At 44.2% G+C, this 12,687-nt stretch overlaps 2 protein-coding genes across 2 annotated transcripts; both read left to right on the plus strand.

Annotated features, from left to right (window-relative positions):
• Positions 1-423: 423 nt before the first annotated feature.
• Positions 424-1,938, plus strand: LOC134208990 (uncharacterized). The gene is given in 2 exon segments (XM_062684968.1): positions 424-800; positions 803-1,938. Coding segments are annotated over 2 exon segments (1,383 nt in total). The 5' UTR covers positions 424-553.
• Positions 1,939-5,321: 3,383 nt separating this feature from the next.
• On the plus strand, positions 5,322-8,288 carry LOC134208726 (U3 small nucleolar RNA-associated protein 4 homolog). Its single transcript, XM_062684564.1, has 3 exons — positions 5,322-5,919; positions 5,989-7,268; positions 7,630-8,288. The coding sequence occupies exons 1-3, from the start codon at positions 5,798-5,800 to the stop codon at positions 8,250-8,252; spliced, it is 2,025 nt and encodes a 674-aa protein (XP_062540548.1). The 5' UTR covers positions 5,322-5,797; the 3' UTR covers positions 8,253-8,288.
• Positions 8,289-12,687: the final 4,399 nt, after the last annotated feature.

The following is a 12,687-nucleotide window of genomic DNA, read 5'->3' on the forward strand; positions in this document are numbered from 1 at the left end:
ACGACCCTCAGTACGCTAGACTGGTACTTTAACCAAGTAAGCTACGAAGAACCTCCGTCGGACTTTTCGCAACTTAGCGGCAATGGGCCCGAGATTCCCAAATTGGACGCATAGTCGAACCACTCACAATCCATTTGTCAAGCCAACACTTGCACATGTGTGTTGGCTTGATATGTATAAATATGTGTAAATTCAAAGATACAAAATAAAATGAATTTGAGTGAAAAAAAAGAAACTGAAAAGTTTTAACGTATCGATGAATGGTCGATCCCCAATCAAAAAATCCATTCTCATTGCTAAAATTGGGAAGGTACTGTTCTATGAACGATAAACATTTCTGAAGGGGTGGTTTGACATTTCGTTCCACGCTGTTTTTATTTATTTACATTTTAAATTAAACTTCGATTTACAGTTGTGCGTCCAAAGCCGCGTCGGCGCGAATATAACTGTGTGCGAGTGAGTGATTTCCGGAGTTCTACTTTTACGGTAGTGCGCGTATCACGAATCTTGGATCAATACGAAAACAAACAAAAGTACCCGGAAATTCAAAAACATGCCTGGAAGGAGTACGGAAGCCGCTGGTAGGCCTAAAAGAATCGTCGATAGTAGGAAGACTGTCGGTAGGGTCACCAGGCAAGCGAAAAGCAAGGAACAAGGACAAGCTAGCGGTCCGAACACATCGGGGAATCACACGAACGACCAGCCAACCAACACCGAACAGGAAGAGCCAACCACAGTTGTATTGGAGATGATCGACACAGAGGGAAACTTTCCAAACCACCCGATATTTGTGGGAAAGTTTTAAGAGAAAAGGGCTTCTACAACTTCACCGAAATTACCAAGCTGGGGAAGTGCAGGTACAAGATCGACACTGGAGCGGAAGCAGAGCTGAGACGCATAAAGCTCGTGGACGCAAACCTGAGAATGTATGTACCCAAAAACAAGAATACCACCATCACCTTCATCAAAGGAGTGCCTATCAGCTTCGAGGAAGCTGAGATGAAGCTCAACATAGAGGCGGAACATCCAGTAACACAAGTACAACGCATCAAACGTCGCGACAGGAACGGAGAACTCCAGGACACGACGAACATCAAAGTCACCGTCGACGGACCACAAGTCCCAAAATGGGTGAAGATCTTTGGATGCAATTTCAGACCGGAACTGTACATCTTTCCTATTCGTCAATGTAAGAACTGCTGGAGATTCGGACACGGAGCAAAGTTCTGCACCGCCCAATCAAGATGCGCAACTTGCGGAGGCAAACACCCCTCCTCAGACTGCAAGACGGACGCGAAGTGTCCAAATTGCAAGCTTAAGCACGGAGCAAATGATCCCGAATGTCCGGAGAGACAAAGGCACATGAAGATCCGAGAAACGATGCGAACAAAACAGATAAGTTTCTCGCAGGCGGAGACCCATTATCCGAAGCTGCAGAACCGTTTCAACCTCCTGGGAAACCTGGAAAACGAAGACGACACATTTCCAAGCCTAGCACAGACCAATTCCGGAAACGGACAGACGAACAGATCCTTCGAAGGTCTGAGAACTCGGCGTCAACAAAACAATTCCCGCTCACGCGAGACAAGCCACGAACAATCCGGATCAACCCCACCTATGGAAACCTCTGGCGAACAACGTGTAGAACCTCCGATCGCATGTTCGAGATGCTACGAGAATCCATTCAAATCAACCGATTTCGAGCGCTTCATTGCATGGCTGCAGCACAAGTTTTTCGAGGAGACCCGCCCCAAGCGCTGGCTAAGAGCCTTATGCGAATTGCAGCAGAAGATTGTCCAAAGGGTACATCTTGCAAATTCCGAACTGGACAGGGACCAACTACTCATCGAAATTAGTCAGGATATTCAGATGATCATCGAAGAGCATTCGCACGAAGAAACCCCCAGAACCAACACAAAACAGCAAAGTGGAGTGTAAGCAGCTCAAAATCTTGCAGCACAATGTCCAAAGCCTTCGCCCCGTCGAAACACGCGAAGAGCTCAGTCATTTTCTCATGGAAAACGCGATAGGGGTGGCATTGCTGCAGGAAATCTGGCTCAAGAAAGAGGAAACTTTTCGTCTGGCACACTACAGATTAGCATCTTTTAGGCGCAATCAGGGATTCGGCGGAGTGGGGATTCTGGTGCACGAAACACTAGACTTTGAAACAATCGAGTTTGAGGACCTCCTACCGATCGAGGCGATCGGAATCAAGATAACAAGAGGCTTCTCCCCGCTCAAACTGATTTCGGTCTACATTCCTCCCGGACAAACCCCAATCGGAGAAACCAGAAGGAAAATGCAAGAGCTCTTCGAGACTCTGGAACTGATGGAAGGCGAAATTATCATCGGAGGCGATTTCAATAGTCACCACCAGAGCTGGGATCCCGGCTCGATCAACTGCCCCAAAGGAAATATGCTCAATAGCATCTTGGAACCCTCTAAATTCATACTGCTTAACGATGGCACACCCACGTGCATGTCTACGGTCAGCAGGAACAGCACGGTGATCGACCTCACCTTAGGAACGGCCGGAATAGCAACAAAATCTCGCTGGGAAGCTATCCCCCAGGAATTTGGCAGCAACCATTTATCGATCATCATTAATATCGGAAGCGAAATCCCCGTGGTACCAGGGAAAATCAAAAGGGTGAACAAAGACAGGGCAGCTGAACTGATCAACCAATTGCAGCCCCGATACAACTACAATCCAGAAGAAATGCAGGCGATTTTCGAAGAAAGTGAGGAAAAAGCCAGCTTCATCGTTGAAGATAAAAAGGGAAAGTGCTGGTGGTCCCAGGAAATCAACGCGGCGTACACACAAAAAAGAAAAATGCTACGAGACTACGATCGTTCCAAGACAATCACCAATCTACTCAAGCTGCAGAGAGTACGAGCCAATTTGAAGAGGCTCATACGGAATGCAAAACGAGCTTACTGTCAGGAACTTTCCGAGACAGTTGATGAGGAAACCCCCACTAGACAGCTGTGGAATAACATAAAGGGCATAGACACCGCGCTAACTCAACCAGTGAGCCGGAAACCAGAAATCACACAGGAAGACGCCCAGCGGTTCCTTGCACACTACTACGATAACAAGATGAAATCGGTAAGGAAACCCCACACAGACACCCTCACCGAATGGAAAGGCTACGAAATGGCACTCCAGGTTGAGGAAATCCTTGGAGCCCTAAGGAAGAGGAAAGCTTATTCCGCTCCGGGAGAAGATGGGATGTCGTACGGCATCCTAAAAAATCTCAGACTAGACATGCAGATAAAAATATGCGAAATGCTCAATGATGTATTCGTCACCGAAAATATTCCGGAAAGGTGGAGAGTCACCCAAATAAAGCCAATCCCAAAAAACAAGGGCGACCCACTTAACCCCGGATCTAGTCGCCCCATTGCTCTCATGAACGTGAATCTGAAGCTAATCAACTCGGTTGTTAACAGCAGATTGCACGAAATAGCAGAAATTGGGAACCTGCACCCGCTTCGATCGTTTGGCTTTCGGAAACACTGTTCAGCCCAGAGCTGTGTTAATTACGTTATCAACAAAGTGAAGGACGCCCAGCTAGAACAAAAATGCACCATAGTCATATTCCTTGATCTCTCGCAAGCTTTCGATTGTGTGAATCTCCAAAAGCTGCTCAACACTCTGAAAACTCTAAACATCCCTAACAAACTCATCTCATGGCTTCACACCTATCTCAGCTACCGGCAAATCGTTCTCAAGACAAGCGAAGGGGACGCTCACAGAGAGGTTAGTGAAGGTCTTCCTCAGGGATGTCCTCTGTCGCCGATACTCTTCAATTTCTACACTAGCAGCCTGCATCAGATCGAACAAGAAGAATGCGAACTAGTCCAGTTCGCTGATGATTTTGCCGCGGTAGTGACAGGAAGTAGCCCAGAGGATGCAGCAAGAAAAGCCAACAGCTACCTAATACAGCTCAAAGCCGGGCTTGAGGAACTGGAACTCAAAACTAACGTTTCAAAAAGCGCCGCAGTTGCCTTCACAGGGAAGGATATTAGCAAAATTAGGATCAAGATGGGACGAGAGAATGTGGACTTGAACAACACACATCGATACCTGGGGTACACAGTCGACAGGAGCCTCACCCACAGGAGGCACATCGAGGACATTCGCGGCAAAGCAGCAGCAAAACTAAAAATAATCAAGATGCTAGGAAGCGAAGCAGCAGGTCTAATCCAAACACCTTAGTCAAGGTAGGAAACGCCATCATACGAAGCCGACTAGAATATGGAGCCCAAATATATGGAAACGCGGCCAAGTCCAACTTGCAGAAACTCCAAACCATCCAAAACGCCTACCTACGGAGCGCGATGAGACTTCTCAAAAGCACTCCCATCCATGTAATCATGGCTGAATCCGGACAACTGCCACTCGGCATGCGCAGAGAACTACTAACCGTCAAGGATATTTTGAAAAACTCCTACCACAGCAAACAACTTCAACCCTTTGCAGAGCGCGCAATCAGAAGTAATTCTGGAAATGGGTCCTTCTTGACAGAAACTGCTCTCAAATACAACTACATCGTATGCCAAACGAACACAAAAGATACATTGCGCTATCTAAACAGAAGGAAATATTCGGACTACACGTTAGATAGGAACATTCAAGAAAACATCCTCGAGGTCCAGAACAAAAAAGCAAACTACAGCCCTCAATTTTGGCAACAAACATTTCTCGAGATGAAGAACACCAGCTACAAAAACTTCCACCATCTCTACACGGATGCATCCAAAGCGGAAACAGGCACAGCACTGGCGGTGTACGATCATACCGATCAACAAGTATCGTCCCACAAAATCAACCCCAACTTCTCCATCACCAACGCTGAACTGCTAGCCATCCTAACGGCTATTCAAGTTATCAAGAAAAAACTACCACAAAGCAGTGATCTTCACTGACTCCAAGGAGCTTGCCAGACCATCCGCAACAAAAACAAAATAAACGAAAACTACCTAGCGTGGGAAATCGCCAAATGCTTGAAAGAAGACAATACACACGATCAAACTACAATGGGTGCCCAGTCATCAAGGAATTCCGGGCAACGAAAAGGCAGACGAGGAAGCGGTACGAGCCACCCAAGGACCCCAAACAATGTTCAACTCCCTAACGCTGGGGGATGCAATCCAACTTGCAAAATCGGAAATCTGGACAGACTGGATAGCAGAATATAGAAAGACGTCTGAAGAGAAGGGAACATGGCACCTAGAAATAATGGAAACCCCAAGCGGAAAGATCTGGTTCCACGATCTGAATCTCAACACGGAAGAAAAATTAATAATCGGTCGGATCCGAACTGGACATACCAACACAAAGGAAAGAAGACACAGGTGGGGTTGGGAAACCAACGACAGATGTGAACAATGCAACGTCAAAGAAGATCTCGAACACATACTCTACTACTGCTCCAAATTCAACTCCATAAGAGCTGAGTTCACCATCTTAGAATACTGCAAACCACTTACGACCATCCTTAAGGACAACAACGAAACGGACCTGAAAGAAATAACATCCTTCATCAAAGCAGCCAAAATCCAAATCTAAACACAAACCACCCAACATCCTAAAAACCCAATCCTACGGAACACGGCAACACCAGAGGCGAGATGGACCGTGAGCGGTCTTAGCCGTCACAAGTGACAAAACAAAGAAAAAAAAAAAAAAAAAAAAAAACTTCGATTTAAATCGCGTGCTTTAGCCGCTTCTGTGCTGAATCGATTTATTATTTCAAATATTGTGAATATAAAACAGTTTTATAAATAAAATATGATATCAAAAACGGAACCCGGTCAGTGTAAGTTGCACCATGTGCAATTCTATAACCTACTTCCAAGGGCGATTAATTGTTTCTCAGTGAGTGAAAACCTCAGTAAGTTGGCGCTGGCGAGGTTAGTAATAAAAATTACGATGCGGTTCCAGACAAGGAGTTGAATTCCTCTCATCCGTTTTTCTTCTAGGGATGATGGAACAATAGAAATCTGGAATTTGATTGGGGCACCTTTCATGGAAAAGTCCATCGCCGGATACGAGAAGGTTTCGGTGGAGGCGCTCGCATGGGTCGGAGATCGATTATTTTCCGTTGGTTTGGCCGGTACTCTGGTAGAATGGGATTTGCGTCTGCTGGCAGTCAAGCGTACGATCCTGGTCACGGGTAATGCCGCTTGGTGTCTGGATGTTAGTAAGGATGAGAAGAAATTGGCTGTCGGAACAGAAGGAGGATATATCAACATCTATAGCGTGGAGAACGATGAAATCAATTATGAAAAGATCTTGGACAAACAGGAAGGACGAATTATTTGCATCCGATTTGACTACAGTGGAGATTTTCTGGTGACGGGATCGATAGATGCCGTACGGATTTGGAACATAAAGAAGGCACATGCCGTACACAAGATCACGACTGGTCGTGCGAGTCGTGATAAAGAGACCATCGTATGGGATGTGCTAGTATTGAAGGATTTCACCATTATTTCAGGCGATTCACGAGGCAAGATTATGTTTTTCGATGGAAATTTAGGAACTATTATTGATACCATTCCGTCGTCGAAAGCTGATGTTTTGTGCTTGGCTATCGATGATCAGGAAAAGACACTTTATGCGGGAGGTGTGGAGCCAGTTATCAAGCTGTATGAAAAAGTTGAAATCACGAGAGCCAACGAGAAGGTAAACAGCTTTGTGCGGACATTGAACAGAAGATATCACACACATGATGTTAAGGCATTAATCATGTTCCATAGAAAATTGGTTTCTGGAGGAGTGGATGGTTCGTTAATTGTGAGTTCATTTCCGCCTCTGACAGTGGATAAATATTTGCCTTTCCTGGGAGGTCGCAGCAGCATTATAGCTGAGGAAAGCCGTATGCTTTTACTGAAATACGTCAACTATTTGGAACTGTGGACTCTAGGGTCGCAAACCGTCGATAGTGAGAAAATTCTACAGATTAGGAGCAAATTAGATGAACATATTGTAGCTTTCTCGATATCTTCAAATGGGAACTGGATTATCTATTCTACCGATTCAACGGTTCGATTGTTCCGATTTGAGTATCGAATCGGTGGTCATTCCAGGTTGATTCGCCAGCGAACCGTTCCGGAACAGTTCGAGCCAAGCTACAGAGTTGTTTTTACCAACGATTCAAAAGGGGTGTTCTTATTCAAGTGCAACGGGACAATTGACTATTTTACCTTCAACGAAGATGGCGATTTCGATCACAAGCAAACGATTGAAACAGGAAAATGTGAGTACAATGTTGATTGAAAAAATCGCTTGGTTGCACACCCTTAACAATCTTGAACCTGGTTTAAAAAGTCATTTGAATATGGTGAACTGTTTGAAAAAGCTTTGCTTAGTGCCAATTTCTTCACCTCAACTTGAGCGTTCAACCAGGTTAAACCAGGCACCGCTTACGAGTTAAACGAAGGTGAAGAAATTGCTCCTCGAGCTCAAGTTCTTGTTACTTGAAATTCAATAAGTAAAATAAATGTTTCAAGAGAATTTCTATGAATAACGCCATGCTTCGAGGATGAAGAAGTCTCAAAGAGTCAAACATTGTGATAATTGTTACTACCTATGTCCTAACTATTCATTTCTTCTAACAGGGTTTGCGAACAGAATTCATCTTACCAGCATTTCCGAAGACGATAACTATCTGGTTTGTGCCAGCCTCTGCGGTGCTATAGTCGTATTGAAGCGGGAGAAATTCGGCAAATGGAAACGTCTGACAACGCTGCCCAAGTATAAGATGCCACCAACGGCAATCGCAATCCAGCCTAATTCTCCTGTACTTGCTGCCGTCTTTGCCGACCACAAAATCTTCCAGTACGATTTCAGCGAATACAAATTCACCTTCTCGTCCTACTTAAAGTTGGACAAGCTTGGGGCATCGCTCAACAAAGCCGTCACCGGAATTGTGTTTGACCCACGGAACGATGAAGTGATGATTCTGCAGCACGATTGCAGTCTGGTGGTGTCACAGTTCGAAGAAAGTGAAGCCGATCACACACAGCGCAAGCGAAGGAACTCCGGGAAAGGAAGTGGAGACGAAGACGATGGTACCAACCCGAGTCGCAGGTACAGTCTGAAGGTGCTGAAGACGTACTCGCGATTGGTGGACAGTTGCTGGCTGGGTAACGACGAGCTGGTGGTGGTGGAAGCAAATCCGCTTTCGATGGTCGAACATTTGCCGCCAGCTTATCGAAGAAAGGTGTTCGGGACGGCGTAGGTAATAATGAATATAAATTGTGTTTACATAAAAATAGATTAAGGTTTTTAATCAATGCCGAAACGTCATGAACAGTTTTCTCGAAGCTCACTTTCGCAGTTTTGGTTCTCCTTTGATGATCGTTGCGTCAAGTTGTTGCCTCGATTCAATCACAGATTTGTTATCACACGCTTCTAAGATAAGGTGTTCATATATCTACACGTCCATTCTGATCGTTGGACCCGCCAGATTACTCCCGATGCCAATTACTTCAAAGGCCGTATAAATACAGATAAGATTTAAAATTTTCATGGGAAATCCTTCCCATTTGTTTAAATTCCTCAAAATTTTCACGGAACATTTCCACGAATTCATTTGAGTTTTAGCATGAGCATGATGACCGTGCATTTCGTAATTGCTACTCCGTGATCGACCAGAACAATCGCAATTGCACAGGGAACCAATGGATGGAAGCATAGGATTTGCTCTCCAACCTCAATGTGCACAGTGCGAGAGCTCTAGTATTTTGGATAGTCGATAACGGCGCTGGCCACGTCCTCACGGTCATCGGGGATGGGAAGGAATTGATGATGCAGTCACTCGCCCACTGCAAGCCGAGAACACCTCTGCACTCGCCACGAGTTCCTGCGGAATTTTATTGGAATCTTGGGGTTAAGGTATTATGGCAGAGGTTCGCGTCTTGGTTAACGGGTTGCCAATGTGATAGTTATGAAAGGGTGGTGTAGTATTCTAATTGGATGCCGAAACAAACTTTTTCGCTCATTTCGAATTCTAACAGTAACCTGCTAGAACTAATCAAGTTGTAGGTATAGGGATAGAAGATGGAAACGGTAGGAAAGCCCATTCCCAGTTCTAGCGATTGCTGGAATATGAGAAATATATGAAAAGTTACAAAGTAGGAGGAATGGAACGGGCCTGGGATTGAACCCACGACCTCCTGCGTATGAAGCAGAAGCGGTAGCCATATGACCACCAAGCACGAATTCATTTGAGTTTTTACAAGAAATAGTTTTAAATTAAATTCTTTTAATTTTCTAATGATCTTTTTAGGTTCTTCTGGAAGTCCATTTGAATTTCCAAGGGAAACTCGTTTGAATTAACATGAGACAATATTTGGAATTCCACGAGAATTGGTATCGAATTTTTGCCAAAAACGCTTTTAAATTTTGACCAGAATCTCTACAATAACTCTTCTATTTTAGAAGTTATGAATAATTGACACTAGGACTGCTAGCAGGTATGGGGAAAATCGGTTCATTTAGCGCTACTCTTTCACTCATCCCTACACACAATCCCAAATTAGGCAACTGTACACGAGGGATGGCAATCAGCAGTACCTACTTCCCCCGTAAGAATATCCGCAAACACACCTGGCAACATCCGACTGGAGGTACTTGCTCACAGATAGACCACGTGCTGATCGACGGACGACATTTCTCGAATGTTATAGATGTAAGGTCCTTCAGAGGCCCGAACATTGAATCGGATCGCTACCATGTAGTTGCAAAAATTCGGGCGCGACTCTCCAGCGTCACGAATTCACAAAACAACAGAACGATGCGTTTCAATATCCAACGCTTGTCAGTTGAAGGAGTTGGCGGATAGGAGATGCCACCGGATCTGGCGACGTCAACAGATTGTGGGATAATATCCACGAAACTAACGAAATGGTTGGTTTGATGAGGAATGCCAGCGAGTGACGGACGAGAAAAATGTTGCTAGGAGTCGAATGCTAGTGGCTCGTACCCGTTCCAACAGAGAGCGGTACAGTGTAGCAAGGGCAGAAGAGAAACGAATCCACCGCAGAAAAAAGGCAACACGAAGAGAGTGTGATAGCTGAAGCGCAGGAGAACGTGGATAGAAACGATATACGGAGGTTTTACGCAACTGTCAATGGCGCGCGGCATAAGACTGCGCCAGTGCCTGCCATGTGCAATGACCGAGAGGGGAATTTGCTGACAGACAAGACTATGGTGACAGAGAGGTGGAAGGAGCACTTCGAAGATTTGTTGAACGGTGGAAATGAAGGTGTATTAAGGAGCAGGTTGGACATAGTCGCCTATGGTCAAGCTGTGGAACAACCAACGCTAAACGAGGTAAAGAAGGCTCTAAACGAGTTGAAAAACAGTAAAGCTGCTGGGAAGGACGAGATTCCGGTCGAGCTTTTCAAACACTATCAATCCACCACATTATCCAGAAAATATGGGAGGATGAAGAACTGTCTGCCGGCTGGTTGGATGGCCTCATATGCCCAATCTATAAGAAAGGGCACAGACTAGGTAGAGTGTGCCAATTACAGAGGGATCCTTGATGAATTCCGGGAGTACAACTTGCAGACTCACCATCTGCTCAATGATTTCGAAGCAGCGTACGATTCAGTGAAGAGAAATGAGCTGTGGCAGATAATGTCCGAACATGGTTTTCCGGCGAAACTAATTAGACTGATACGTGCAATGCTGGATGGCTCGAAATCAAGTATTCGGATTGCAGACGAAGCGTCAACCTCGTTTGTGACCTCAACATTGCACTCGAAGGTGCTATTAGGAGATCTGGCGTGCAGAGGAACGGCACTATCATCACACGGTCGCATATGCTCCTGGGCTTTGCGGACGACATCGACCTTATTGGAATCGATCGCAGAGCTGTAGTGGAGGCTTTTGTCCCACTGAAGAGGGAGACGGCGAGGATAGGCTTGACCATTAACTTTATCAAGACAAAGTGCTGCCACCATACGAGGTAGATACGAGGTTAGATATAGAGGAAGACCTAGTGGTGTTGGTGCTGAGGTAGTGCTTGATGGGGATGTGTTTGAAGTTGTTGAAGAATTTGTTTACCTTGGAACGCTTGAGACATGTGACAATGACGTTTCCCGTAAAGTGATAAGACGTATTGCTGCTGCGAATAGGGCCTTTTACGGATTACGTAACCAGCTTAGGTCCCACAGCATGCAGACGGAAACGAAATTTGCTCTATACGAACCTCTCTTTCTACCAGTGGCCCCTTATGGATATTAAGCATGGACGTTAAAAGAGGCCGACCGGAGAGCTTTCGGGGTTTTCAAGCGAAAAGTGCTGCGTACAATACTCGGATAGAAACTAGAAAATGGTGTGTGGCGCAGATGCATGAATCATGAACTGTATCAAGTATACAAAGAAGTAAATATTGTGAATCGTATAAAATATCGGAAAATATGGAATCGGACCTGGGGACCCTGAACGTTCGTATAAGTATGTAGACTAGTGGACTAGTGATACCTAGACTAAAATTATGCGCACTCTCAAACTGCTTGAGCCTTTTCGCCTTTTGTTAATAGCATTTGATTTCCCTCTATAAGCGCTGGAATTGGCTTTTGAGGTTTTTTAAGAATTTTCGTTAATTTTCAAAAGGGTTTCGAACTGGGATCCAATTTCGAGACATTAATCTCAAAGTTGGTATTCCTCAGAATAGCGAAACGTTTTTTGATTTTCATTTTGCAAATCTCGACAATTAACTTTCAACGCGGGATCGCGAGTTATTTGGTATTGCCTTCCCCTTACATTTTTAAGACGGATCAATAACTGAAGATCGTCGTCAATAATAATGGAGTTGAATATAATTTCACAATTATTAGGAATTGCAATACATCTGGCTCCGAAAATTAAATTTGACAAAGATAATTATCAAAATCACTTTTGGTATCGAGAGGAATGTCGACATCAAAATTCCTATCGATATACGTTTTATATAAATCCCAATGATAATTAAAATTAGAGCCGATTGAATTGTTAATGGCTTCTTGTGAGATTTTAAACGTCACAGGAAAGTGATCAGAGTCAAAGTCTGCATGAGTTAACAACTGGCCTCACACCTGACTTGAATCCGTTAAAACTAAATCAATTGTAGAAGGATTTCGACTGGAAGAAAAATAAGTTGGTTGGGATATTGAATAGTATCAGAACAATCTTCAAATAAAATTTTACCATTGGAATTGCTTTGAGCATTATTTCATGAACGGTGTTTGGCATTGAAGTCACCAATTATGAAAAAATGTATTTGTTGCGAGTTAGAATTTGAAGATCAGCTCACAACAAATTCCTTTGCCTCTCATTGCACTGGAAAGGCAAGTAGGCAGCAATAAAAGAAAATTGTCCAAAATTTGTTTCAACAGAAACTCCCAAGGTTTCGAAAACTTTGGTTTCAAACGAAGAATGTAATTTATGTTTGATACTTCTATTAATGAAAATAGCGACCCCACGACAGGCGCTGTCAAGACGATCATTTCTGTAGATAAAATAATTTGGATCTCTTTTAATGGAGAGTCCTGGTTTTAAATATGTTTCAGTTATAATGGCAATGTGCACATTATGAACTTTTAGGAAGTTGAATAATTCATCTTCCTTACCCTTTAAAGAGCGGGTATTCCAATTTAAAATGTTCAAAGAATTATTTGAATCCA

Source organism: Armigeres subalbatus, chromosome 2, assembly GCF_024139115.2.
Source record: "Armigeres subalbatus isolate Guangzhou_Male chromosome 2, GZ_Asu_2, whole genome shotgun sequence".
NCBI classification, from domain to species: Eukaryota; Metazoa; Arthropoda; class Insecta; order Diptera; family Culicidae; genus Armigeres; species Armigeres subalbatus.